This window comes from Oryctolagus cuniculus, chromosome 4 (genome assembly GCF_051225735.1).
Source record: "Oryctolagus cuniculus isolate XC-2025 breed Fujian yellow rabbit chromosome 4, ASM5122573v1, whole genome shotgun sequence".
Lineage (NCBI taxonomy): Eukaryota > Metazoa > Chordata > Mammalia > Lagomorpha > Leporidae > Oryctolagus > Oryctolagus cuniculus.
Genome location: NC_142870.1, coordinates 109,850,321 through 109,875,783, shown reverse-complemented (window position 1 = coordinate 109,875,783; position 25,463 = coordinate 109,850,321). Strand labels below are relative to the sequence as shown.

The 25,463-nt window shown below is 46.1% G+C and overlaps 1 protein-coding gene across 3 annotated transcripts in view; it reads left to right on the top strand.

Moving 5' to 3' along the window:
• Positions 1-15,647: 15,647 nt before the first annotated feature.
• The window catches only part of SKIL (SKI like proto-oncogene), a 40,872-nt gene continuing 31,056 nt past the window's right edge, over positions 15,648-25,463 (top strand). The window contains exons 1-2 of one of the 3 annotated variants that reach the window (XM_070072528.2): positions 15,648-15,787; positions 18,420-20,174. In XM_070072528.2, coding sequence (XP_069928629.1) covers positions 19,080-20,174 — 1,095 coding nt within the window. In that variant the 5' untranslated portion in view covers positions 15,648-15,787; positions 18,420-19,079. Of the gene's footprint in view, positions 16,808-18,419; positions 20,179-25,463 lie in introns of all 3 variants that reach the window. The other 2 variants (XM_070072529.2, XM_089330946.1) reach the window with 2 other exon arrangements.

The following is a 25,463-nucleotide window of genomic DNA, read 5'->3' as shown; positions in this document are numbered from 1 at the left end:
TGACGATGATAGCCAGAGCTGGGCCAGTCGGAAGCCAGGAGCCTGGAATTCCATCCAGGTCTTCCCTGTGAGTAGCAGAGACCAAATACTTGGACCATCTTCTGCTGCCTTCCCAGGCCCATTAGCAGGGAGCTGGATTGGAAGTGGAACAGCTGGGACTCGAACTGGTACTCCTATGGGACGCTGGTGTCACAGGTAGAGGCTTACTCGCTGTGCCACACAGCCAGCCCTGGGAGAGTTTCTTACTTTTTTTCCTTCTTTCTTCCTTCCTTTCTTTCTTTTTTGACAGGCAGAGTTAGACAGTTAGAGAGAAACAAGGTCTTCCTTCCATTGGTTCACCCCCAAAATGGCAGTTACCGCCGGCGCGCTGCGCCGATCTGAAGCCAGGAGCCAGGTGCTTCTCCTGGTCTCCCAGGTGGGTGCAGGGCCCAAGCACTTGGGCCATCCTCCACTGGCTTCCCAGGCCACAGCAGAGAGCCGGACTGGAAGAGGAGCAACCGAGACAGAACCCGGGGTGCCAGCGCCACGGATGGAGGATTAGCCTAGTGAGCTGCGGCACTGGCCTAGAGTTTTCTTTTTTAAAATTTTATTTTAATTTTCAAATTTTAAGAAAGATTTATTTTATTTGAAAGGTAGATTCAGAGACCAAGAGAGAGATATCTGCCATCCAGTAGTTCACTCTCCAAATGGCCACAATGACTGGGGCTGGGCCAGACTGAAGCCAGGAGCCAGGCGTTTCATCTGGATCTCTAATGTAGATGTAGCAGCCCAAGGACTTGGGCCATCTTCTGCTGTTTTCCCAGGTGCATTAGCACGGAGATGGATCGGAAGTGGAACAGCCAGGACTTGAACCAGTGCCCATATGGAATTCTGGCATTGCAGGTGGTGGCTTAACTCACATGCCACATACCAGCCCCAAGAGAGTTCTTTTTAAAAATAATAAATGCAGAAGTACTAAATGATATTGCAACCTCTAAGGAGACAATGGATCCAGGCAGTAACCTTCAATGGATACTAGAACTATTTGTTGAAAACTGGATCAGGCTGACAGCACCTGAACACACCATTAGAAAAGACAGAAACAAGCAGACATCACATGTTTCATGTTTCATGTGATGTAGGAGAAAGTACCCAATGTTGCCAATAAATATTCTTGCCACCAAAATCACTTGTTATCTAATCATATCTAGGTTTTACTGTAACAGAAAAATCAGGGAGCTAGAACATGATAAATTGACACTATAGGAAAGCAATCAATATGGTCACCAAAACTCAGAATATAGAAACTTTATAGGACAAATGACATGGGTTCTCCTACAGAAACAGTGCAAGGAAAAGCAAGTGGTACCTACAGAAACCCTAGAAACATGCTCAAGAGCAGTATGTGGACCTTGATTCAAATATACCAACCGTACACACGGCGAGCAAACAAAACCTTACGAGGTAACCAGGGAAATGTGAACAATGCCTCAGTATTTGATGACATTAAGGACTTGCTGTTAATTATACAAGTTACAGTACTATTGGTAAAAGGGCCTCTTGCTATCCAGAGCTGTATACCGCAGTAAAGAGAGGCTTCTTTGGGGCTGGTGCTGTGGTTGTGGCATAGAAGGTTAAGCCTCTACCTGTGACGCCCGTATCCCATATGGGCTCTGATTTGAGCCCTGGCTGCTCCACTTCTTTTTTTTTTTTTTTTTTTTTTGACAGACAGAGTGGACAGTGAGAGAGAGAGACAGAGAGAAAGGTCTTCCTTTGCCATTGGTTCACCCTCCAATGGCCGCCGCGGCCGGCGCGCTGCGGCCGGCGCACCGCACTGATCCGATGGCAGGAGCCAGGAGCCAGGTGCTTTTCCTGGTCTCCCATGGGGTGCAGGGCCCAAGCACCTGGGCCATCCTCCACTGCACTCCCTGGCCACGGCTGCTCCACTTCTGATCCAGCTCTCTGCTATGGCCTGGGAAAGCAGTAGAAGATGGCCCCTGCACCCACATGGGGGACCTAGAAGAAGCTTCCAGCCCTGGCTTTGGATTGGCCAAGTTCTGGCCAGCCATTTGGGGAGTGAACCAGGGGATGGAAGATCTTTCTCTCTGTCTCTCCGTCACTCTGTCTATAACTTTTCCTCTCAAATAAATAAAATAATTTTTTAAGAGAGGCTTCTTTGTCCTGCCTTTCTTGTCCTACAGACTGTTACCCCACAGGGCAGGCCTTCTGTACAACAGAAACAGAAAGCTGACACAGGGCGGGGGTGGGGGGGCCAGTGCCGTGGTGTAGCAGGTGAAGCGGCCACCTGCAGTGCTGGCATCCCATGTGGGCACCAGTTCGAGTCCCGGCTGCTCCACTTCTGATCCAGCTCTCTGCTGTGGCCTGGGAAAGCAGTACAAGATGGCCAATTCCTTGGGCCCCTGCACCCACGTGGGAGACCTGGAAGAAGCTCCTGGCTCCGGCTGTTGCAGCCATCTGGGGAGTGAACCATTGGATGGAAGACCTCGCTCTTGCTCGCTCTCTCGCTCTCTCTCTCTCTCTGCCTCTGCCTCTAAGTAACTCTGACTTTCAAGTAAACAAATAAAATTTTAAACAAAAAGAAAGAAAGAAAGAAAGAAAGAAAGGAAAGAAAGAAAGAAAGAAAGAAAGAAAGAAAGAAAGAAAGAAAGAAAGAAAGAAAGAAAGAAAGAAAGAAAACTGACACAGGCCCCTCTGACTTGTTACAGAGTTTGCTTTCCTGGCCCTCCTGGTCAGCTTAGGTGTGAGAGCCCAGAAAGACCCAGGGTTGCTGGCCCAGTGCATAGGGGAAATGGAAATGTCCTACCGGGTCCTGATACAGAGTGGTAGGACCAGGAGAAATTAAAGAGCGTGCCCTACCTGGAGACATCATTCACACCCAGTGAACAGGGAAAGGAAAGAGGGAAGGAAGGGAGAGAGAGAAAGAAACCAAAGAGGGCACAGGTCTAGGCTGCACTTTGTAGCCAATTTCCTGATCCCTGCAGTAGACCTAAACCTAGGCTTGAGCTAAATCCAGGTTTTCCTTGCAAGTGTAAGTGCTGTCCACCTTTATTTCTTTGACAGTCAGCAGAGAACTCTAGCACCTAGTCCAAGTGGATTAAAACATATTATGCTTATCAAACTGACACAACAAGAACTGCTCTACCAGGAAGAAGGCAGTCCCTTGAGGAGCCTGACTATGTTGATTTAACGATAAGAATCTGTACACTAAGGGTGTCAGCCAGCACAGGAAATCCATTGTGGCGGAGAGTCGACTGGCAGACCGATGGCCTCTAGACACACTGATCGGCTCCAAAGGGCATCCCTTGCACACACAGGCAAAGGGCACAGCCAGACTTCCCAGGCACAGGAGGCCTTCCTGGGCGCTGCAGCTGCTGAGAGGTGAGGCTTAGGGGTCTAAGCAAGACACATGTGTCCTACTTCACTTTCCTCCCTTTGGTTGATTTTTATTGAATTAAAAATATTTCTGAGATTCTTTCTAAAATACCAGAGAAAGAATGTGTGTGACGGGGGGGAGGCCACTACAAAAAATGGGATTTTTGCTGTATTTCCCTATCTTGCTCAGTAGCTAAGATTATGATTATTTGGTGGGTTAGCAAAAAGGGCTTACTGTATCCACATCGAATTGTCAAGAACAGATCCTAGGAATCCAGGGTAAAGGAACCACGCAAGCCCTGTGGGGGACCCAGACATCACACACAGCTCCTGCCGGGTCAGATCTTACACTGTAGATGCCTATCTAAGAATCACATTGCATTGCATAGATTACATTCTAAGACAGAACGTGGTGCACGTAAATGATGGTGAGATTAGGAAAGAGTGAGATGAGCCAGCTGGGCTTAGGGAAGAGCTGGACGTTGACCCCAGCTCTGACAGCTAGCCCTGATTTTACCAGGTGTTAAGAGGAGAGAAAGTCGACGTCTTCTCTTATTCCTTCAGGGTGTATGTGCCTGCTCATCTGCTTGCCCTCCAAGGAAGCTCCTTGCCCAAAGGCTGTTCTGGGGAGTTAAGTTTTTAATGCCCATGACCATCTGTTCTAGCAGTTAGACAAGTAGTGACCCAAGGACTGTCAGTCTCATACAGCCTGACCAGTATGATCTGAGACAACGAGAATCGCCCTGGCCAATTTAAATGCAGGAATGTGGAAAGAACTCATGTCAAAGAAGGTGGCACTAGGAGACCTTGGTGCTTGAAGACTTTCTGGTCCAATTATAGATCTCCATATAATTCTTCACTCTAAGTAAACGGCATAGATCTCTCTCTTTAACCAAAATTATCCAATTAAAACATATAATAATACAGCACAGTGGGGTTCCCCTTCCCCCTTCTTAGTTCTGAGCGCCTCTTACTACAAACACCTTGAAAGTCATTTTAGTATTTATAGGGTGGACATTGCCCTCACATTTGCATGCAAGAGGAAGCAATAAATGACATATTAACCAGAACTTCAAGCTCCTTTCTCTTACCCCGTACTTTTCTCTCTCTCTCCCTTTCTCCTTCTCTTTCCTTCTGGTCTCCTATATGAAATGAGAGCTGTGAGTTATTTTTAAGGTCAGAAATAAAACCCATCAGTGTGTGGAGTCAACACACAGTTATAGTTGGAGGTAGAGTAAAAATGTGCTTCTTAGTTTCTGAGGAGCTGGGGAGAACATGGTTAATAACAATCATTTTAGTATTTTTGAGCAAAGCCGGTCCAACAATTTTTTCTCATGGTCCTCATAAAGGGACATGAGTCATGCTCAACCAGTAAATTATTGGTGGCTCTTTTTGAGAAAATTCCAGGGGTTAGCATTGTGGCACAGAGGGTTAAGCCACTGCCTGCAATACCGACATCCCTTATCAGTGCCAGTTTGAGTAGTGGCTGCTCCAACTCTGATCCAGCTCTCCCTGTTAATATTGCCCTGGAAAGCGGCAGAAGATGGCCCAAGTACTTGGGGCCCTGCCACCCATGTGGGAGACCCAGATGGAGTTCCAGGCTCCTGACTTTGGCCTGGCCCAGCCCTGACCATGTGGCCATTTGGGGAGTGGACCAGCAGATGGAAGATATCTCTCCCTGTCTCTTTTTCTCTCTGTAACGCTGCCTTTCAAATAAATAAATCTTTTTTTAAAAACTCCTTACACAGATGGAGAACATAATGCCAACAACCTTCTTTAAGAAGGGAATTATCCGTGTTTTAAGTATGGACATTTCTGGTGGGTGTGATTTGAGCCAAAGGAAAAATTCCAGGAGGAAAAAGCCTAACAAGCCTGGAGAAGTGTGTAGCCCTCAGTTCTCCACACACTCTTTGATGAACAGCATTCCTCACTGCTGTGCTTTGCTAGGAATTAAAGAACAGAGAGCTTATATCCTGAAGGGCAGAAGTCCAATACAGCTGATGAGCAGCAATGCACATTTCTGGCAGTTTGATATTTGGACAATCAGTGGAGCGACATTATGGTTGACATTGTTTTCTGGAAGCAGAAAGCCAACCCGAGAGGTGACACCAGGAGACCTTCCAGTTTAGTTAGATGTGTCAGCGGAGCACGTGAGCAGGTGTGGCATGGCTGTGAGGTCACGCAGGGTTCTGGCTCACCTTTACCTCTGCAGTGTACCTTTCATGGATGGCCTTAGGAGTCTACCTCAGCATGAATGACTGTGGACAACAAAATCATTTTGTAACATTTATTGGCAAGTTGTTCTCCACTTTGCTAAAGTATGGCAATATGATATTTATTTAATCCATTTTAAAATATATAAAATATTTAAATATTGAATACTGAATGCCTGGCCCTTGTCCACCCAAGAGAATGTGACTAAAACCATGAGGAAAATATTATGTAGAGCTTTATTTGACAAGTTGATTTATTTAAAAATCAACAAAATGGCTGATGGAGCTTCAGGGTAGTAATTTCACATTTATATTAACCTTTAATGAGCCCATGTGGTTTCTTTAAAATCTATATTACCTGTGTAAAGAAAACCCACTCATTAGCATTCCAGTCTCTCATTTTGGTAACAGAGCCAATATTCATTTCCAACAGAGGCCAATTCTAATGAGCTTTAAAATTCAGGATAGTTAACTTTGTGTATATGAGACTTCATTATCAACACTTATTTCCTAAGCTGTCAATTGAAAGATTATTTTGACCACCTACTGGAATTGGTTTAACTGTTAATTATAAAGATATTGATGAATAAAACAATATTTCTGTTAATATTTTTCTCAAAAAAGTTACATATATATTTAAGAGGCATATTTGCAAATAATCATTTTACTGCCTGAGGTTTTAATATATAACTTATTTCTAAAGGAAACTACATACATCCACTCCAATTGGCTGACTTTTTCTGTTAAGTTGTAAATGGAGAAAGTCTAGTTGGCCTAATTAAACATTATCGACCCTCTGGGCCAGGCGTTTTGGATCTAGGTTGTTGGCCAGCCTTGCAGCTCCCTGTTTTCCATCCTTTCAGCGACCATCCTTTGCCTAAGGGATAATCTAAGGCCACAGCCGGGGACCGTGAGTGGGGTGGTTTTCCTTTGGAAGGAGAGAGAAGCTGCATGCAATATGATCGAATGTTGCATGTTAGAAAGTTTCTAATTTTTCCATTCGGTAAATGACACTGATATACACGTTTTTGCATTTGTCTATGAACTTTGTAAAGATGAATTTCTTGATGAGTAACTCTTGAACCAAAGGGTTTGAAAAATGTTAGCTTTTAAGTTTTTTAAAAAAGATTTATTTATTTGAAAGGCAGAATGAGAGAGAGAAAAGAAAGGAGAGACAGAGTCTTTTCATCCACTGGTTCACTTCTCAAATGGCCACAACAGCTAGGTCTAAGCCAGGCTGAGGCCGGTCTGAGTCTTCCAGATGGGTGGCAGGGGCCCACACACTTGAGCCAGCATCTGCTGGGACCCAAACTGGCACTCTGAAATGGGACGTGGATGTCCCAAGTGGTGGCTTAACTCACTGCACTGTGCCCACCCTAAAATATTTTTTTAAAGATTTATTTATTTATTTGAAAGTCAGAGTTACACAGAGAGAGAAGGAGAGGCAGAGAGAAAGAGAGAGAGAGAGAGAAAGAGAGAGGTCTTTCATCCACTGGTTCACTCCCAATTGGATACAACAGCTGGAGCTGTGCCGATCAGAAGCCAGGAGCCAGGAGCTTCTTCTGGGTCTCCCACATGGGTTCGGGGCCCAGGAACTTGGGCCATCTTCTGCTGCTTTCCCAGGTCATAGCAGAGAGCTGGATTAAAAGTAGAGCAGCCAGGACTTGAACCAGTGCCCATACGGGATGCCGGCACTGCAGGCGCTGGCCTCCCCTAAAAAATTTGAATTTTTATATCTTTCCTGCCTATTTTTACCATTATGTTTCTCTTCTCTTCATATTTTACTTACTGAAAGCCATACGTATGGTATTCACTCCCTCATTTTTATATGTGGATATGTATAAGAAATGTTTTTCTTTTGTAATCAGCTCACAAACATCATTGAACTTTACAACACTTTCTGTTCCTGTTCTGTGACACTCTTTATGAGAGCATTTCAATGTGATTTTGGAACTAATCATAGTTCTGGAATGGCTTTTACTTCCAGAGAAGGTTTGGGTGGCTTGACTGCTGCAAGGGAGGCTAGAATCCTGGTGAGAGGTGGAGGGGAGAGGATATTCTAGCTGTTTTTTCAACCTAATCTTGTAAAAGAGTTTTAAAAAGCAAACCATTGTCAGGATGACGGAAGAGCAGACAGAGCTGGCAAAACTGGACCTGTGCCTTTCTTGAAGGAGAGTCTGAGTGACAGTGCTTGGCACACTTCAGGTGCAGCTCTTCCCTTTCCCTTTGCTTCACATTGCCCTTCTGCTAGGGAAAGCTTCTCAAACTGGAGAGGACAGGAACGCACCTGGGAGCTTGTTGTAAGAGCAGGGATTGCCAGGTATCACCTTGCAATCCAAGAGATTCCAACTGGGTAGTGCTGGGGCCCAGGCATTTCTGTGTTTAGCTTCTGAGATCAGACAAGCCCGGGTACGTTCAGGGTGGTATGGCTGTAGACTCATTTCCATTTTTAACAAGATCCTCAGATGATTCCAGGGCAAGAGTTTAGTAAATTCTACTTTGAGAATTGCTTTGGGGACTAGATATTTTGGGGGTGAGGAAATCAGATGAAAGTTTTCTTTTTAGAAACATTGGTTATGCCACTCTTTGTTTCCTCCGTCGGTTCTGGGTCTCATTAAATAACCCAAATGGAACTCTGTCTTCCCAATGCTTCTCAGACAAGGATGCTTCTACCCCTTGTATCTTCCTACTGTTAACTCTTTCTCCATTTTAATAACTCATTTGTGAGAAAAAGAGATACAGATAGAGAGCTCCCATCCACTGGTTCACCCCTCAAATGTCTACCCTGGACAGGACTAGGTCAGGCTGAAGCTGGGAGCCAGGAACTCAATCCAAGTCTCATGTGGATGGCAGAATACTACTACTTGAGCCATCTGTGCTGCCAGGGTCTGCATTAGCAGGAAGCTGGAGTCAGGGGCCTGAACCAGGGATCAAACCCAGGCACTCCAATGTGGGATATGGGCATCGTCACCACTAGGCTAAACACTAGCCCCTGTTACCCGTTTAACGAACTCATCTGTCTGTCAGTCGGTCTTCCATTCCTAATCCTTCTTGTTCTCCTGTTCTTACTGGGCCATGCCAGGGTCCATTGAGGATTGCAAGATTTCCTTCTGATTCTACTTCAGGAAGTAATATTTTGAAGCCATGTCCCTGGGTCAGGGCAGGGAGGTCACTTGGCTGTCTGCCAGGGACTTGACCAGGCCTATGCTATCTGGGTTAATTAAAATCTGGCTCTTTGTTTTGAAGCTTCAGACACCTGATTTTGTCAACAAAAAAGATTGGATCTGGTCTATAAGCAAGCTCACATCAACCAAACTCAAAATGCCAGAAACACACAACCAGAATGGCTGACCACGGTTTACAGTTAGAAAAGGAACTGGAACATTTGCATCAGAACAGATCTCCCTGTGTGCAAGTGATTTGGGAAGCCCCATTAGAATCAGGAAGCGGCCTCATGGGGAAGAAATCAGAATAAGGAAGGTGCTCTGCTTTGAATATGGTTTGTCCCCCAAGTCCATGCTGCAGTTTAATCCCTAGAGTGTTATGTTAATGGTATGAAGAGGGTGGAAACTAAGTTGGACTATGCTATTTAGACTAAGATAGTATCACCTTGGGAAGGTGATTGGGTTTAGATAAAGTCATTTGGGTCGAGTCCTTATGATCGAATCTTAGTGGCTTTATAAGAAGGACAGAATCCAGACACATGCAGGCTCTCTGTCTGTTGCTATGTGATACCACGTGGCATCTTGGCCATCACCAGAGCTGAGCTGATGCTCACATCATGCCCTTGAACCTCTAAAACTGTGAACTAGGGGCCAGTGCTATGGCATAGTAGGCTAAGTCTCTGCCTGCGGTGCCAGCATCCTATATGGGTGCCAGTTCTTGTCCCAGCTGCTTCACTTTTGATCCAGCTCCCTGCTAATGGCCTGGGAAAAACAGCAGAAGATGACCCAAGTGCTTGGGCCCCTGCCTCCCATGTAAGAGACCTGGTAACAGTTTCTGGTTTCAGCCTGGCTCAGGCCTAGCTGTTGCAGCCATCTGGGGAGTAAACCAGCAGATGGAAGATTGCTCGCTCGCTCTCTGCCTCTCTCTCTCTATAGCTCTTTCAAATAAATAAATCAATCTTAAAAAAAAAAAAGAAAAATGGACAACTACAGGTTAAATATATAATTTACATTCTGAACACCTTGGGGCTGATTCATTATTCTCCACAATTGAGATAACTTGCTAACCTTTCTGACCAGTTACTCCTCTTTAGGGCTACACTAATTTTGCAGAATTATTAACGCAATCAGTTACATTTTATTCTGAACCATTGTATCTTTTTCAAGTGAGATTAAAGATTCTTCTTCCTAGGGCATTATAGATGATGCTGAACTTCCAATCCAGTCCCTGCTAATGCCCCTGGGAAAGCAGTGGAAGATGGCTCAAGTACTTGGATCTCTGAACCCACGTGGGAGACCCCAATAAAGCTCCTGCCTCCTGACTTCAGCCTGGCCCAATCCCTGCTTTTGCAGCCATCTCTCTCTCTCTCTCTCTCTCTCTCTCTCTCTCTCTGTAACTGTGCCTTTCAGATAAATAAAATAAATCTTAAAAAATGATTCTTCTTCCTTCGTTGTTTTTGTTCCTTTTTTTTAAAAAAAAAACAAGTAATTCTCAGAGACACATCTTGAAATCCTTCTTCCAAGTTATTGATGGAGGGGGAGGTAGGCACACAGTTTGCAATTACTGGGTTAGGTAGTTCACAGCTGTACCCTATTGTTTCTGAAGTACTCAAATCCAGTTTCTTTTGAGTCTCATCTTAATACTGGAAACCAACTTTACTATTTGCTTCTTGTCACAGAAGCATGGTTAGAGAGCTGTGATAACAAATAACACATTTTAAATAACAAATTTAGCTACTTAAATTTGTTATTTAAAATAAAATAAAAAATTCAACTTGTTATTGATATTAGCCACAGTTCAAGAACTCAACAGTTACATGGAGCTATAATTTCCCTAATGGACAATGCAATTATAGAAGATATCCATCACTGAGCAAAGTTCTATTGGATTGCTTTGGTCTAGAGACTCCAACATTTAAAAAAGCAAGATATTCTTGAATATTTTACATTCTATACCAAAGGCAAAAGAGTAGAGTGTTTTAATTTTTTGTTTGAGGAATCTAATGCTACTGAGATTCAGCAGTTATAATTAAGTCCAGTGATACAGAAAATTGAAGTGGAAGGTCTTTGCTGCCATTGTCCTGCCTTTCCACTTCACCCTTAGAGCCTGTCGCTCTTCAATTAGTAGGACTCTTCGCTGCTTGTAACAGAAGCCCATTCTGTCTAGCTAAAGCCAAGAAGGGGACTCAGTCCAAGGTTACAGGAGCATCCAAGGACAAGAACACAGCTCGGCCTCTGGAACAAACTGGAACCTAAGACTTGAGTCTTATCAACACTTTATCTGTTCCTCTCTTGTCTCCCTCCTTTGGGTTCTTCTCTGCAGACTGGCTTACTCTGCTTTTCCACTCCATGATGCAGGCAGGTCTGACCACCAGAAGTTCCCAAGGTTGTATTTCCTCTATTCAATCCACCAGCCAGGCCAGACCAGGCTCTTTCAGTGCTCATTCTAAATACCACTGGGAAGGTGCTCATTAATCTAGCTTGGTTCAGGTACCTATTTCTGGTCCAACTGGATGTTTCTCAAGACAAGCTCAAAAAATAGTTGTGTGCTATGGCTATGTGATGCAGAATGGGGGACAAGGAAATGGGGGCTAGGCAGCCAAGCCCCTGGAAAACCACTGCAGTTCTCACTCTACCATGTGGAGGCCTGGTATTTGCCACTTTAGCCATCCGCCCGAGCTCTCCTTCTCTGAGCTCTACCATGCATCCACTCTATTCCTCCACCTTCCTCTAACCAAAGTTTCTTTCTTTCTTTTTAAAGATTTATTTAATTATTTGAAAGTCAGAATTACACAGAGAGAGAAGGAGAGGCAGAGAGAGAGAGAGAGAGGAGGCAGAGAGAGAGAGAGAGGTCTTCCATCCGCTGGTTCACTCCTCAATTGGCCACAACGGCGGGAGCTATGCCAATCCGAGCCAGGAGCCAGGAGCCTCTTCTGGGTCTCCCACGTGGGTGCAGGGGCCCAAGGACTTGGGCCATCTTCTACTGCTTTCCCAGGCCACAGCAGAGAGCTGGATTGGAAGTGGAGCAGCCAGGACTCGAATAGGCGCCCATATGGAATGCCAGCACTGCAGACAGTGGCTTTACCCACTATGCCACAGTGCAGGCCCCCCAAAGTTTCTTTATTTTGTGTTTCATTACAATAGACTGCTCAATGTATCTGCTAGATGACTAGTTAATATAACACTGACAACTGTGACAAAGATGTAGAAAGTCAGACTACCAGTGTAATATTGCTTACTTTGAAGCATTGTTGTGAAGTTTGGAGGTTAAAAATAACAGTAATTATTAACAATCATGCTTATTTTATTCTAACACATTTTCAGTTTAACTTGGATCTTAATGGAAATAAAACGTCTTCTGGGAATTTTAAACACTATGTCCTAATGTAGTGAGGGAGAGATGGAATTGCTAGTGGCCCTCAAATCATATAACATAAACACTGATACCCTATTTTTAACAACATCCAGATTGATCCTCCATAGAACTCAGATTTAAAAATTGAATATTAATATTCTTACGATTGGAGGGGAAAGCTTTATCAAGTTGTATGATAATAGTGGCTGCATCATGGGGTTATTATGAGTATTACACGAGTTATTATACGTAAAATCCTTAGAACAGAGCCTAGCAATAGTAAACACTATATAAATATTAACATTGCTTATTATTCTTTAATTCATTGTTTCTTAATCTGAAGGTTGCAATGCATTCATAGTGTATTGAAATACAAACAATAGAATAAAATATCACAGAGCTTTGCACATATTAAGTGTATTACTCATTTGTGGGTTGTGATAAGTGTTCCCAGCCTGTGAGTTTCAATATTTGCTCTTTTTGACTAATTTGAATGTTCTTATAGCTCATTTGAATGTGTACCAAGAAGAGTGTGGAAATGAAGAATGGAAACTCCATTGATGTCAGTCAAGTGCATTTGGTTCTAATGCCTGTTCTGCTGATGTTGAACAATATGGTGTTTGACAAGTGACCTAAATTCTGCCTCAACTTTCTTTCTGTTAAAAGGGAATTTTTCGTAGGAGTATGTGAAACACTTTGAACTATTCAGTCTGGCACTACTTATTAGATAACATCTCTCAACTTGCAGGTTGTAAATCAAAGCTTGGCAATATCACAGGATTAATTATGAATCCTATTTTTTTCCTTTAGAAAAAAGTAAAAAGCCTTCTGATTTGCAGTGAATAAAATTTTGCTGCCCTTTCTAAATAGTTATGAAATTCTTAGACTTGATGAAATACACTTAATACTACATTGATTTTGGAAATTTTTGCAATTTAAACAATGAATATTTGAACATTTTGAACATGAACTTTTCCTATTTTACTCTTTCTAATTCTATCTTTTTGTGTTCTTTTTCTTTCCCTTCCAATTTCACAGAATCCAATCAAAACCTGAAAAAAAGAAGTGCTGTGTGACACAGTTGAGGGAGGGGGTGTTAATCGTTTTTAAGCATCTGGTTTTCATCTTAAGGCATGAAAATGGGACTTGGGACCTTGTAGGTCCAGTATTGACTTGGCAGATCAGAGGAAAAAGCAGTACTGAGGAGCAAGCCTACTTAATGAGGGGAGGGGACTTTACACTGGCTGGGACCAGCAGGACTGAACAAATACTGGGCAAGAAGGAAGAAGACTAAAAGTGCTCTGAAGAAGTGAAAGGCCATCATCATCCTGACAAATAGATAGAAATGAAAAGCTGCAGCAAAAAATGAGGTGGAGAAAGAAACGGTTAAGATTCTTTTGTGAAACTGAAGGATCTCCTAGCATGTGATTTGCTGCTAAAAAAAAAATTTCAAATTTTTGTTGTTGAGGATTAAGGAAGCAAGGGCAGAAGGATCACCGAGCTACAAGTGGTTTCTCTTCTTTGGAAAACAGCCTGGAACGACAAAGGAAAAACACAAAACAGCGTTTGTATGCTGAATTAGCATTTGATATTTTTCCCCCTCCTCCTCTGTAAACACAATTTGAGCTTTTCATCCTACTGCATCCCTTATTTTCATATTATTTGTAATTAATATTAGCAGGTCATTACTGGTAGATCAGTAAGTGAAGACAAAAGGAAAGCATTTGTTCCAAACTATTTTGTCAAGTCACAGGCCAGAACTGGCCTTCAAAGTTGTAACCTCCACATTCTTGGTTTCTAGTATCAGCCAGCCATGAGGGCTGAAGGAGAAATTCTAGATCTCCTAGTGCCCGGTGAATTTTGCTCTTTATTGTACTAAATGGGAGAAGAAGGAATAAAGGGTAGCCCTCGGTCCTTTGGAATTCTCACAAGCACACAGGCCCACCCTCCCAGTCAGGAAGGAGTGGCAGGGGGCCATCCGAGCCATCTCCTAGCTATTTCCTGACCAGTCCTGAAGCTGACTTCCCCGCTGATAAAGGCCATCAGTATGTGGAATTACAACATTCATTACCTCAACGTGCTTATTTTTTTTTCCAAGGCCTGTGTTTTCTGCGTCTGATCAATCTTCTTTTTTGGATAAAGAACCATTATTTATTTTCAGCGATTTTCTTTTCATGTTATACAATCAATTTTACTGATCAATTCTGAAAATCTTTCAGAAGGCCTGCAAAAACGCGGCTTAGCAAGTGTCTGGCCATCTGCTTCGGATCTATGCAAATGTACCCTGCTCAGTTTCACTTGCGTCCAAACCTGTACCTTTGAGGCCAAGACTTTGGGATTTCAAGGGCAAACTGAATTTTAATTTGGTACATTTTGTACTTTGACGACTGATGGGGAAAAAAACATGCTCTCAAAGCTTGACTGGGTCCAGCCACATTTGCCCATAACTGTTTCTCAAACCATCATACATAAAATCACCGGCAAAGAGCCTGTCCTCAAAAACAGATTCCTGGGGAAAGCCAATCCGAACACGGAAGGGAGATAAGGTGCTTGATTTCCAAAAGTCTATTTCCTGCCCAATTTATATTGCTTCGTAAGCCTTTGGACAGGCTAGCCAGTTATTTCTATGGCTGTAATGGACTACTCCACATTTGCCATTAATTGCAGTTTGGGAATCACTTTTTTTTTTTTTTTTTAACCAGTCGTCTTGGTTCCTAAAAATTCTTTTCATTAGACACAGGAGCCCAGCGCCCAGCGCTGACCAGGAGCCACGTCTCAAGACTGCCCAGTGTTTCTCACTGGATCTTCAGACAGGCCTTGCGAATGTTCTCGAGGCGAGAAAATCTATCCCCCCAGACTCGCAGATGCTGCTCTCCCCCCACTGGCTCTGCACAGAACATCATTATCTTTGCCGAGCTTCTGTCTCTATGGCAATAACAGATGGGAAGTGCTGTGGAATTATTCATGTTCAGAAAAGGAGGCAGGCAAGGAGGAGGCAAAGGTGGGGGGTGGTAGAAGGGGCGCGACCTAGGGGCATGGCGACGGGGGCGTCGGGCAGGGAACCTAGGCTGCGGGCGGGGTGAGGGGCTTAGGAGCCTTTGATGGACCCGTCGTGAGGAAAGGGGCGGGGGAGAGATGGACGAGCGTAGCAGTAGTATTCCCAGTCGGTCGACTCCAAATAGGGTCCCCCATGTGAGCCACCCTGAGCCAGTAAAACTAAGAAAAATTTAGAGAAGATGGGGGAGGGTGGGGAAGGGGCGAAGCCGGAGTCTCCTGTCCCCGGCTACTCGGTGGGCCATTTCAGTTCTCGATCTTGCGGTGGGGTGAAGAAAAGGGGATTTCTTGGTGTTTCCAAATATGACGGAACAGCTCCGCAGACTTCAATATGCTAAGTGGCTGCCGGGGACCGCGTACCAGAAGACCACCCCGCACGTCCCCCGCGGCCACAGCCCGGGCTCCGAAAGTCGCGTCTTCCGCCCCACCTCATCTCGTCTCCCCGCCCGCCAGCCCTCAGTAAAACTGTAAAAACATGTAATTTACAGCTCCCTTCCGAAACCGAGAGTGTCTTCGGGTGGGGCGGGGCAGGAGGCTGCGAAGTCGGCTCAGAAATGTGTTCTCTCGGAGGTGCCAGAACTTTGGCCACCCCTCCCGCCCGGCCCGGCCCGGCCCGGCGGCGGCCGCAGGTCAGCCCCGGGAAGGCGTCTGGGTGGAGGCCGCCGGGGCAGGGAGGCGCGCTGGCAGCTGGCGGGGCGGCCGGGGCAGGAGGCCCCGCGGGGGCGAGGGGCGGCCGGGGCGGGAGGCCCCGCGGGGGCGGGGGCGGCTGCGCGGCGGGCCCGGGGGACCGCGCCAGCACGAGGGGCGCTGCGGGGCGGCCGCCGCCCGGCTACCTCCGGGGCGGGGCGGCGCGGCGCGGCGCAGCTGCGGCCCCGCGGGGGGAGGGTCGCCCGCGCCTGACCTCGGGCGGCGGCGCGGTGCCGGGCGGGTCCTGCCTCCGCCCTGCCGGCTGCTGGGGTCGCGCACAGTGCACCGCGCGGCCGCCCTGCCCCTCCCTCCCTGTCCCGCGGCGGCCGAGCGGCAGGGCGCCCCCGGGTCTGGCCCGTCACCACAGAGCGGCGGGTGGGGCGGGGGCGGGGCGCTGGCGGCCCCAGACAGCCGGCTGGGCGACTCGAGGAAGGAAGGAGGGCGGGCGGCGGTGGGGGTGGGGCGGGGAGGGAACATCCTGTCTGCGCCGGGTGCACCGCAGACAGCGCCGCGCGCCAGCCGCCCAGACGGCGCGCGAGGCCAGGAGCGCCGGGCGCGCGCCTGGGGGGAGGGGCGCGCGCGCGCGCGGACCCTGCCAGGGGTGCCCCGAGGAGCTACAATAGGCCAGACGGCGCGCGCGTCCCCGGGGTGGGGTGGGGGGTCGGGAGCCGCCAGCTGGCGGCCACGGCGACGCCGGCGGGCCTGTGCGCGCGCGCGCGCGCGGCGCCGCCGCTGGCTCCGTGCCCCGCCCTTCCCCCCTCCCCGCCGCCCTCGCTCTCCCCCGGGCGGCCGGAGACGGCGGCGGCGTCTGCGGGAAGCCGAGTGTCTCCGCAGTGACGTGGGCGGGCCGAGGGCTCGGTGACGTCAGAGGGCTGTGTGTAGCGATGTGTGTGGGGTTCGGAGCGGCGCCGGCACTGCCGAAGGGAGCGGGCGAGCGGCGACGGCGGCGGCGGCGGGCACAGGTGCGGCTCCGGCTCGCGAGGGGCGCGCTGTGGGAGGCAAGGGGCTCGCGGCCTCCGGGGAGTCTGACGGGGCCACTGGGGCTGTGAGGAGTTAACAAAGCTCGTCGGGCTCCTCCAGGCGAAGAGGCCGGAGTCAGGGGGTCCTGATGCGCGGGGTCCCGGGTGGGGTCGGAGCCAGAGCGGGGCGCGGGGTGGGGGGTCCCGGGGCGGATCGCGCTTCCCTGACCTCGGACGGTGGGCGCCGGCGGGGGGAGGGCCCTGCACTTGACCTGAGCCGTCAGGACCCCGGCGACCGGGACGCCCGTCACCGCCTGCTCCTCTCCTCCCCCCGCCCGTCTGTGCTCGGCGGGGATGCCCTGGGCTCGACCCGGGCGGTCAGCGCCTGGCGGCGCGCGATGCGAGCTTGGCGCCGGACCTGCTCGCGGTCCCCTCTTCTCCCTGGCCCGGGGCGGGCGGGCGGAGGGGGGTGCGCAGCTTGGGGACGCCGGGGTAACACCCCAGAACTTCCCGGGGCGAGGGCGCGCGGGGGATTTCCACCGTCCTGCCCGCGGCCCCCGCAGTGGGGCGGTGTTGGGAGAGCACTTGGGGTTACCCTCCTTCGCGGGTGGGGGCTGGGGGACTCCTCCCTGTACTTCCCTGCACCTCCTCGAGCGCCCCCGGGCGTCCCGGGTCCCGGGTCCTTCCCCCACTTCAGGTGAGAACAGGGCGGGTGGCGGTACGTGGGCTGAGGACTGCGGGGTTTTAGGGGCGCCCCGGGTCTAGGTCATGCCCTCCTACTCTCTCCTTAGGCCAGGGCTGGCTGAGGTGTCCCTGAGGTGGCGACAGTCGGTACGGTGGGTAGTTAGCTTTCGTCCTTAATCCTTTGGGTTTTAAGGTAATTGCGGGGAGTTTGGGAAGCAAAAATTTCGGTTTATTGGATTTCTTTGGGATTTTCTCTCAAGAAGGAAGTGGAAGGGGAATCTTTTCTTTTTCCCTCCTCCTCCATTTGCATTCTTTGTAAGGTCTGTCTGCCTTGTGCTTTTTGTCCCGGATTAGTCTTGTTCAAGGATGGAGATTCCCAGGCTTGGAGTCTCTCTCGCTTTTGGCTTCCATTAAGCAAATTCGCTAACCTTTAAAGGGAAAGTTAATTTTTGCCTGCAGTCATTCCAGAAGAATAATTTACCCTAACTGGATGAATTAATGCACTTAAAACTGTAACTTAGTTACATATGGTAGATACAGTAACTTGGATATGATTTTTTCGGATTGAGCCGCCTTTTTTTTTTTTTTTTTTTTTTTATTAGGAGAGGAAGTAATGGATTTTTTTTAGTTAAGTGTTGCGGTTGACAAAGCCTCCGGTACTGAGTTTTAGTTCGGATGATCTGTTTAAGGTTCTTCGTATCCTGAATTTGAGTAGTCTTTCTCTTTTTGAGGGATAGTCTTGCTCCTTTCCCTGCTTTACAAATTGCTTTTCTATTTAAATAAGTGTTCTTCTAGTTAACTGTTATTAAAGAAATTACTCAAGTGTCACCTTTGGTAAAGTGAACACAGTTTAAGATTAAGAAACTGATTTCAAATTGACCCTTTGGCCTCTGGAACAAATTCAGATTTCATTCCCCTTTTTTTCTTCCAGATTAATTAAAAGAAGAATGAACTGTAATCCCTGAAGATAACTGGGCAATTTTTCATTAAATATCAATTTGAATTATGAACGTTTAGTGGAGTTAAAGGCTTTTCCTACTGGTGTGAGGATTTATACAAGTCTTCATTTTGCCAACACAGGCTAATGCCATCATTTTAGAGGAACTAATACTTACCCCAACACCTTTATGGTGTCAGCGGCAGAAATGAATCTGGTTACATCGTTTTGACTTGTGCTTGAGTCTAGATTTTATTGCACAAGTGATGGAATGAGCCTTCCATGTGTTTTACTTTAAAAGAACCAAACCAGACAATTGCATTGAATCTGGATATCTTGACTTGAGAAATTGGTAACTTTGTTTTGCTAAATGTGCCTGAAGAATTCAAGAAAAGAAAGGTTTCTTCAGAGGTGTGACTCTTAAAATCAATTACTAGAGCTAAAACAAGTTTTTCAGCATTTGCAGTAGAATTATACTAGGGTTTAAGCAGACACAAGCTAAAAGGTACGGAACCTATTGAATGAGGCGATTGCTTTGGAAGGTTTTCTATTAGTTAAGTTACCGTAAGTATTTGTGGACAGTACTTTTCTCCAGATAAGAAATTAATTGAAAATGCAAATCTCAGACTTAATTATTTAACACATTTTGTCTCAATGGAAAACCTACAGACAAACTTCTTGGTTCAAGGCTCAAATAAAAAACTGAATGGGATGGCAGATGATGGCAGCCCCCCCGTGAAAAAAATGATGACAGACATTCATGCAAATGGAAAGATGATAAATAAGGTGCCAACGGTGAAGAAGGAGCATGTGGATGATTTTGGAGAAGCGCCGATGGAGACTGACGGAGAGCATGTCAAGCGAACCTGTACTTCTGTGCCTGAATCTTTAAATCTAAATCCCAGTTTGAAGCACACGCTGGCACAGTTCCATTTAAGTAGTCAGAGCTCTCTGGGTGGGCCAGCAGCATTTTCTGCTCGCTATTCCCAAGAGAGCATGTCCCCTACTGTATTTCTGCCTCTTCCATCGCCTCAGGTTCTTCCTGGTCCACTGCTCATCCCTTCTGATAGCTCCACAGAACTTACCCAGACTATGTTGGAAGGGGAGTCTATTTCTTGTTTTCAAGTTGGAGGAGAAAAGAGACTCTGTTTGCCGCAAGTCTTAAATTCTGTTCTTCGAGAATTTTCACTTCAGCAAATAAATACAGTGTGTGATGAATTGTACATATATTGTTCAAGGTGTACTTCAGACCAGCTTCATATCTTAAAGGTCCTGGGAATACTTCCATTCAATGCCCCGTCTTGTGGGCTGATCACATTGACTGATGCACAAAGACTCTGTAACGCTCTGTTGCGGCCACGAACTTTTCCTCAGAACGGTAGCGTACTTCCTGCTAAAAATTCATTGGCCCAGTTAAAGGAAACTGGCAGTGCCTTTGAAGTGGAACATGAATGCCTGGGCAAATGTCAGGGTCTGTTTGCACCCCAGTTCTATGTTCAGCCTGATGCTCCATGTATTCAGTGTCTAGAGTGCTGTGGAATGTTCGCACCTCAGACATTTGTGATGCATTCTCACAGGTCACCTGACAAAAGAACTTGCCACTGGGGTTTTGAATCAGCCAAATGGCATTGTTATCTTCATGTTAACCAAAAGTACTTAGGAACACCTGAAGAAAAGAAACTGAAGGTAATTTTAGAAGAAATGAAGGAGAAATTTACCATGAGAAATGGAAAGAGAACTCAGTCTAAGGCAAGTTTGTTTTATAATAAACAATTTTGAATAATGGAAATGGTTTACTTTGAAGTCAGAAATCTCTTTAGTGTGTAACTTCACCTGTCAAGAGATTTAGTACTGATAACAACAAAACATTGATCAGTGTGCTATGTTTCTATTGTAATTTTTAGGCTATAAAATATTTTTTCTGTATGTTTTCTCATTTGACCTTCCAGATAACCTTGTGAATGAAGTAGGATTACTCCTATTTTATAGATAAGAAAATGAAGTTAAGAAAATGAAATGACCCTTCCAAAATTATGTATCCAGGGAGTGGAAGAGTTGGGGCGACTGTCTCAAATCATACCCTTTCTTTTTCACACATCCTGCTTCTTGAAGACAAAATCTGTTTTTTTTCCTAGGACTAAAGATAATTTACACTTAGCTATTATCTCCATATACAAAAGATAATAATGGCAAGCCACAACACTTCAGGCTTTGGGCTTCAGATAACAGTTTTCTTTTTTCTTTTTCTTTTTTTTTTTTGACAGAGTGGACAGTGAGAGAGAGACAGAGAGAAAGGTCTTCCTTTGCCGTTGGTTCACCCTCCAATGGCTGCCGCGGCCGGCGCACCGCGCTGATCCAAAGGCAGGAGCCAGGTACTTATCCTGGTCTCCCATGGGGTGCAGGGCCCAAGCACTTGGGCCATCCTCCACTGCACTCCCTGGCCACAGCAGAGAGCTGGCCTGGAAGAGGGGCAACTGGGACAGAATCCGGCGCCCCGACTGGGACTAGAACCTGTTCTTTTGGCGCCGCAAGGCAGAGGATTAGCCTACTGAGCTGCGGCACTGGCCCAGATAACAGTTTTCAAAGGTACACCCATGATTTTGTGACTTTATGACTCTAGTAACCAAGACTTATAAAAGATTTATTTATTTATTTGAAAGGCAGAGTTACAGAGAGGCAGAGAGGGAGAGGATGAGTGAGATCTTCCATCTGCTGGTTCAATCCTCAAATGGCTGCAACGGTGAGGGCTGGGCCAGGCCGAAGCCAAGAGCAAGGTGCTTCCTCTAGTCTCCCACATGGGTACAGAGGCCTCAGTACTTGGGCCATCCTTTGCTGCTTTGCCAGGCGCACTGGCAGGGAGCTGGATGGGAAGTGGAGCCAGGAGTTGACCCAGTGCCCATATGGAATGCCAGCACTGTAGGCGGTAGCTTTTACCTGCCATGCCACAGAGGCAGCCCCTGACTATTTTAAAACAAAGAAATACTTTATTATGACACAGATAAAATTTTGTTTTTGACTAATGACGTAAAAAACTGTCAACAAAGATATCATTAACTTGTTTTTTTTTTCCCCGTTGTGTTATATGGCAGATAAAACTGATATTTTTATTCTGATTTAAGATTTTTAGTGCTTGGGCAATCCACAAGATTTGGGTTACTAAATATTCAACTTGTTGGTCTGATTACTTTATGTATTTTCCTAGTTTGCTAAAATGGATATATAATTAATGCTAAGTGTTTAAAATATAGCAAACATTGCTCTTACAGTTTTACATGTATAATTACAACAAAAGACTGGCTATGTTTTGTTTGACAAATTCTGATTTTTCCATTATTTAATTTTGATTCCTTGAAATACCTCTGCTGCTTCTATTTTTAGAGACTGAATGAAGCATATTGAATGAATGAAGGTTATTTACAACAAATTTAAGAGTTTTGACTAGAAACTAAGATTTGGTGTCATACTCGTTATTATGGTGTCTTTAAGGTTTTAAGGAAAAATTAGTGAATGATAAAGTGGTTTACTCCTGAAGTTCAGTGAAGCTAATTTGAGACTCTCATTAGGGTTGTTTATAGCTTACTACTTCCAAAAGGTGTATACTTCAGAATTCCTTGCCAGTGGCAGCTAGATAAGTTTATGTTCTACAGGTGCAGCTATTAACTGATTTTAAAGCAGGAATGACTGAATCAAGCTTCAGAGTGTGGAACTGGCTTTTAGTGGCCTTGTCCAGTGCTGAAGTGTGTGTTCAGAGATAAACTATATTCTCAAATTATGGAATGGGCCTTTTCACTCTCCAGATGGCCGCAATGGCCGGAGCTGCGCCGATCAGGAGCCAGGAGCTTCTTCCTGGTCTCCCATGCCAGTGCAGGGGCCCAAGGACTTGGGCTATCTTCTACTGCTCTCCCAGGCCATAGCAGAGAGCTGGATTGGAAGAGGAGCAGCTGGGACTAGAACTGGCGCCCATATGGGATGCCGGCGCTTCAGGCCAGGGTGTTAACCCACTGTGCCACTTCGCTGGGGGCTTGACTTTTACATGTCTGTAGATGGCCACCTTATTTGCCGTATAGTCTTGCTTAAATCTGTTAACTCTGACAGTATTTTAGTGATAGACTTCTTTGCCTAATTTTTGGCCCTTTGTGGGAATTGTGATACAGATTAAAAAAGAAAATGGATGAATTTGCTTAACTGAAACTGAACATGCTAAAATTGAAACCATCCTTCATCGGGGTATCGTCCCTATTGTCTTTGAATTTGTCAATTTGAATATATTTTTTATTTTGGGAAAGTGTTAGATTTTTCCCCTGCTTTTTGTTCTGTTATTTTTTGCAATATTTAAGCAATAGTTATTGCTTCCAATTTTGTGTAAATTCAAGGAATTTTAAGGGAATTTAAGAAAACCCAGAACAAGTGAATTTTATTTTGAAAAAGATTTATTTAGTTGTTTGAGAGTCAGAGTTAGAGAGGAGACAGAAATTGATTGATCTTCTATCCACTGGTTTACTCTGCAGATGGCTGCAACAACCAGGGCTGGGCCAGGCCAAAGCCAGGAGACAGGAGCTTCATCTGGATCTCCCATGTGGGTGGCAGGGGCCAGACACTTGGATTATCTGTTGCTACTTTTCCCAGGCCATTAGCAGGGAGCTGGATTGGAAATGGAGCAGCTGGGACTCAGCCAGCGCCATATGGGATGCCAGCATTGCAGGCGGTAGCGGCTTTAACTGCTACGCCACAATGCTGGCCTTGGGACAAGCAAATTGTTTAAGAAATTTTTTGAAGTTCACTTTCTAGAGAGACAGAGATTGATTGATCTATCTTCTTTCTGCTGGTTTACAGCCCATATGGCTACAAAAACCAGTGTTGGGCCAGGCTGAAACCAGGAGCCTGGTATTCCATCCTGGTTTCCCACTTGCGTGGCAGGGGCTGAATTACTTGGGCCGTCCTCTGCTGCCTTCCCAGGCACATTAGCAGGAAGCTGGATTGGAATCTGAGCAGCTGAGACTCCAATAAGCACTCAGATGTGAGATCTCAGTATCATCCATAGTGGTGGCTTAACACACTGCCCCACAGCTTGGGCTCCCTTGGTTCACATTTAATACATATTTGAGTGGTTGTTTTATTGTGGCTTGCCACTGCACACTTTAAAAATGTGTTCCTCGGGGTTGGCACTGCAGTTTAGCAGGTAAAGCCGGCAGTGCCGGCATGCCATGTGGGTGCCGGTTTGAGTCCCAGCTGCTCCACTTCCAAGCCACCTTTCTGCTATGGCCTGGGAAAGCAGGTGAGGATGGCCCAGGTCCTTGAGCCCCTGCACCCACATGGGAGGCATGGAGGAAGCTCCTGGCTCCTGGTTTCATATCTGCTCAGCTCCAGCCATTGCAGCCATTTGGGGAGTGAACCAGCAGAAGACCTTTCTTCCCCTCTCTCTCCGTGGCTCTACCTCTCAGACAAGTTTAAAAATATTTAGATTTCTAATATTCAGATTGGAACACTGTTAGGTAAGTTAAACAACATATTTTTACTGCATGTAGGGAAAAAGAATCTTTAGATTTGTGATGCAAGTAGGTGACCTAAAGATACTAGCTTTAAAAAAATTTTTCCCTGAAAACATGTATTTTACTTCCTTACTACCTTTAGTTTTGCATTTGCATTTCACTTCTTCATTTCTGTAGGAGTCATTGGAATAAAAATAATAACAAAACTTTCTTCCCTATCACAAATGATTATACTTTTCTTCAGGAGCCTGGCTTGTCAAAGTTACTTAATGAAATTTATTTGAAAGGCAGGGCAACAGAGAGAGGGAAAGACAAAGAAATCTTCCATTTGCTGGTTCAGTCCCAAAATGGCTATAATTAGCCCAGTCCTGGGCCAGGCCAAAGCCAGGGGCCAGGAACTATACCCTGGAGTTCTGCATGGATGACTTGAGCCATCTTCCACAGCCTTCCCTGGCACATGAGCAAGGAGCTGGATTAGAAATGGAGTAGCTGGGGGCCGGCGCTGTGGTGTGACAGGTAAAGCTACCACCTACAGTGCCAGCCACCCATATGGGTGCTGGTTCGAGTCCCAGCTGATCTGCTTCCTGATCCAGCTCTCTGCTGTGGCCTGGGAAAAGCATTAGAAGATGGTCCAAGTCCTTGAGCCCCTGCATCCTTGTGGGAGATGATGAAGAAGCTCCTGGTTCCTGACTTTGGCATGGCACAGCTCTGGCTATTGTGGCCAGCTGGAAAGTGAACCACTGGTGCCCATATTGGATACTGGCACTGCATGCAGTGGCTTTACCTGTTATGCCACAGCACCGGCCCCCATAGTTGTTTATACACAGTAATTATGCTAGTTGGCTATCTGTTAGCAAGAAAAGATGAAACTGGTTTGTTAGAAGAAATGCAAGATATTTTCTGAATCATTTTATTAGACTTGAAACCCAAAATATTACGATTTGTTCTTTAGAGGTATTGCCCATTGTGATTACTTGATTGACATTAAGGTTTGGATGATGGAGACAAACGTAGACCTTTTTCAATTGGTTAAGAGTTTTTTTAGAATACATTTCTCATTTCTTACTGGGCCTTTGTAATGAGTTCAGAGTAATTTTAGATTTTGGAGTTCATTCTGCTAACAGCAGGATTTGTAGATCCTCCTTCTGGCATTTTTTGGGAATCTGTGTCATGGCTTTGGGAATAGTGCCCTCTATTGTTTAAGAAATACATCTTTTATTTTTACTATTAAGAAAATGAAGATGTTGGGGCCTACACTGTGGGGCAGTGGGTTAAGCCACAGCCTGCAGTATTGGCATGGTGTATGGGCACCTGTCTGAGTCCCAGCTGCTCCTCTTCTGATCCAGCTCCCTGCTTATGCCTGGTAAAGCAGCAGCAGATGGCCCAAGTGCTTGGGCACCTGCACCGATGTGGGAGGCCTGGAGTAAGCCCCTGGTTTCTGGCTTTGGCCTGGCCTGGCCCTGGGTGTTGCAGCCATTTGAGGAATGAACCACCAGATGGAATTCTCTCTCTCTCTCTCTCTCTCTCCCTCTCCCTCTCCCTCTCCCTC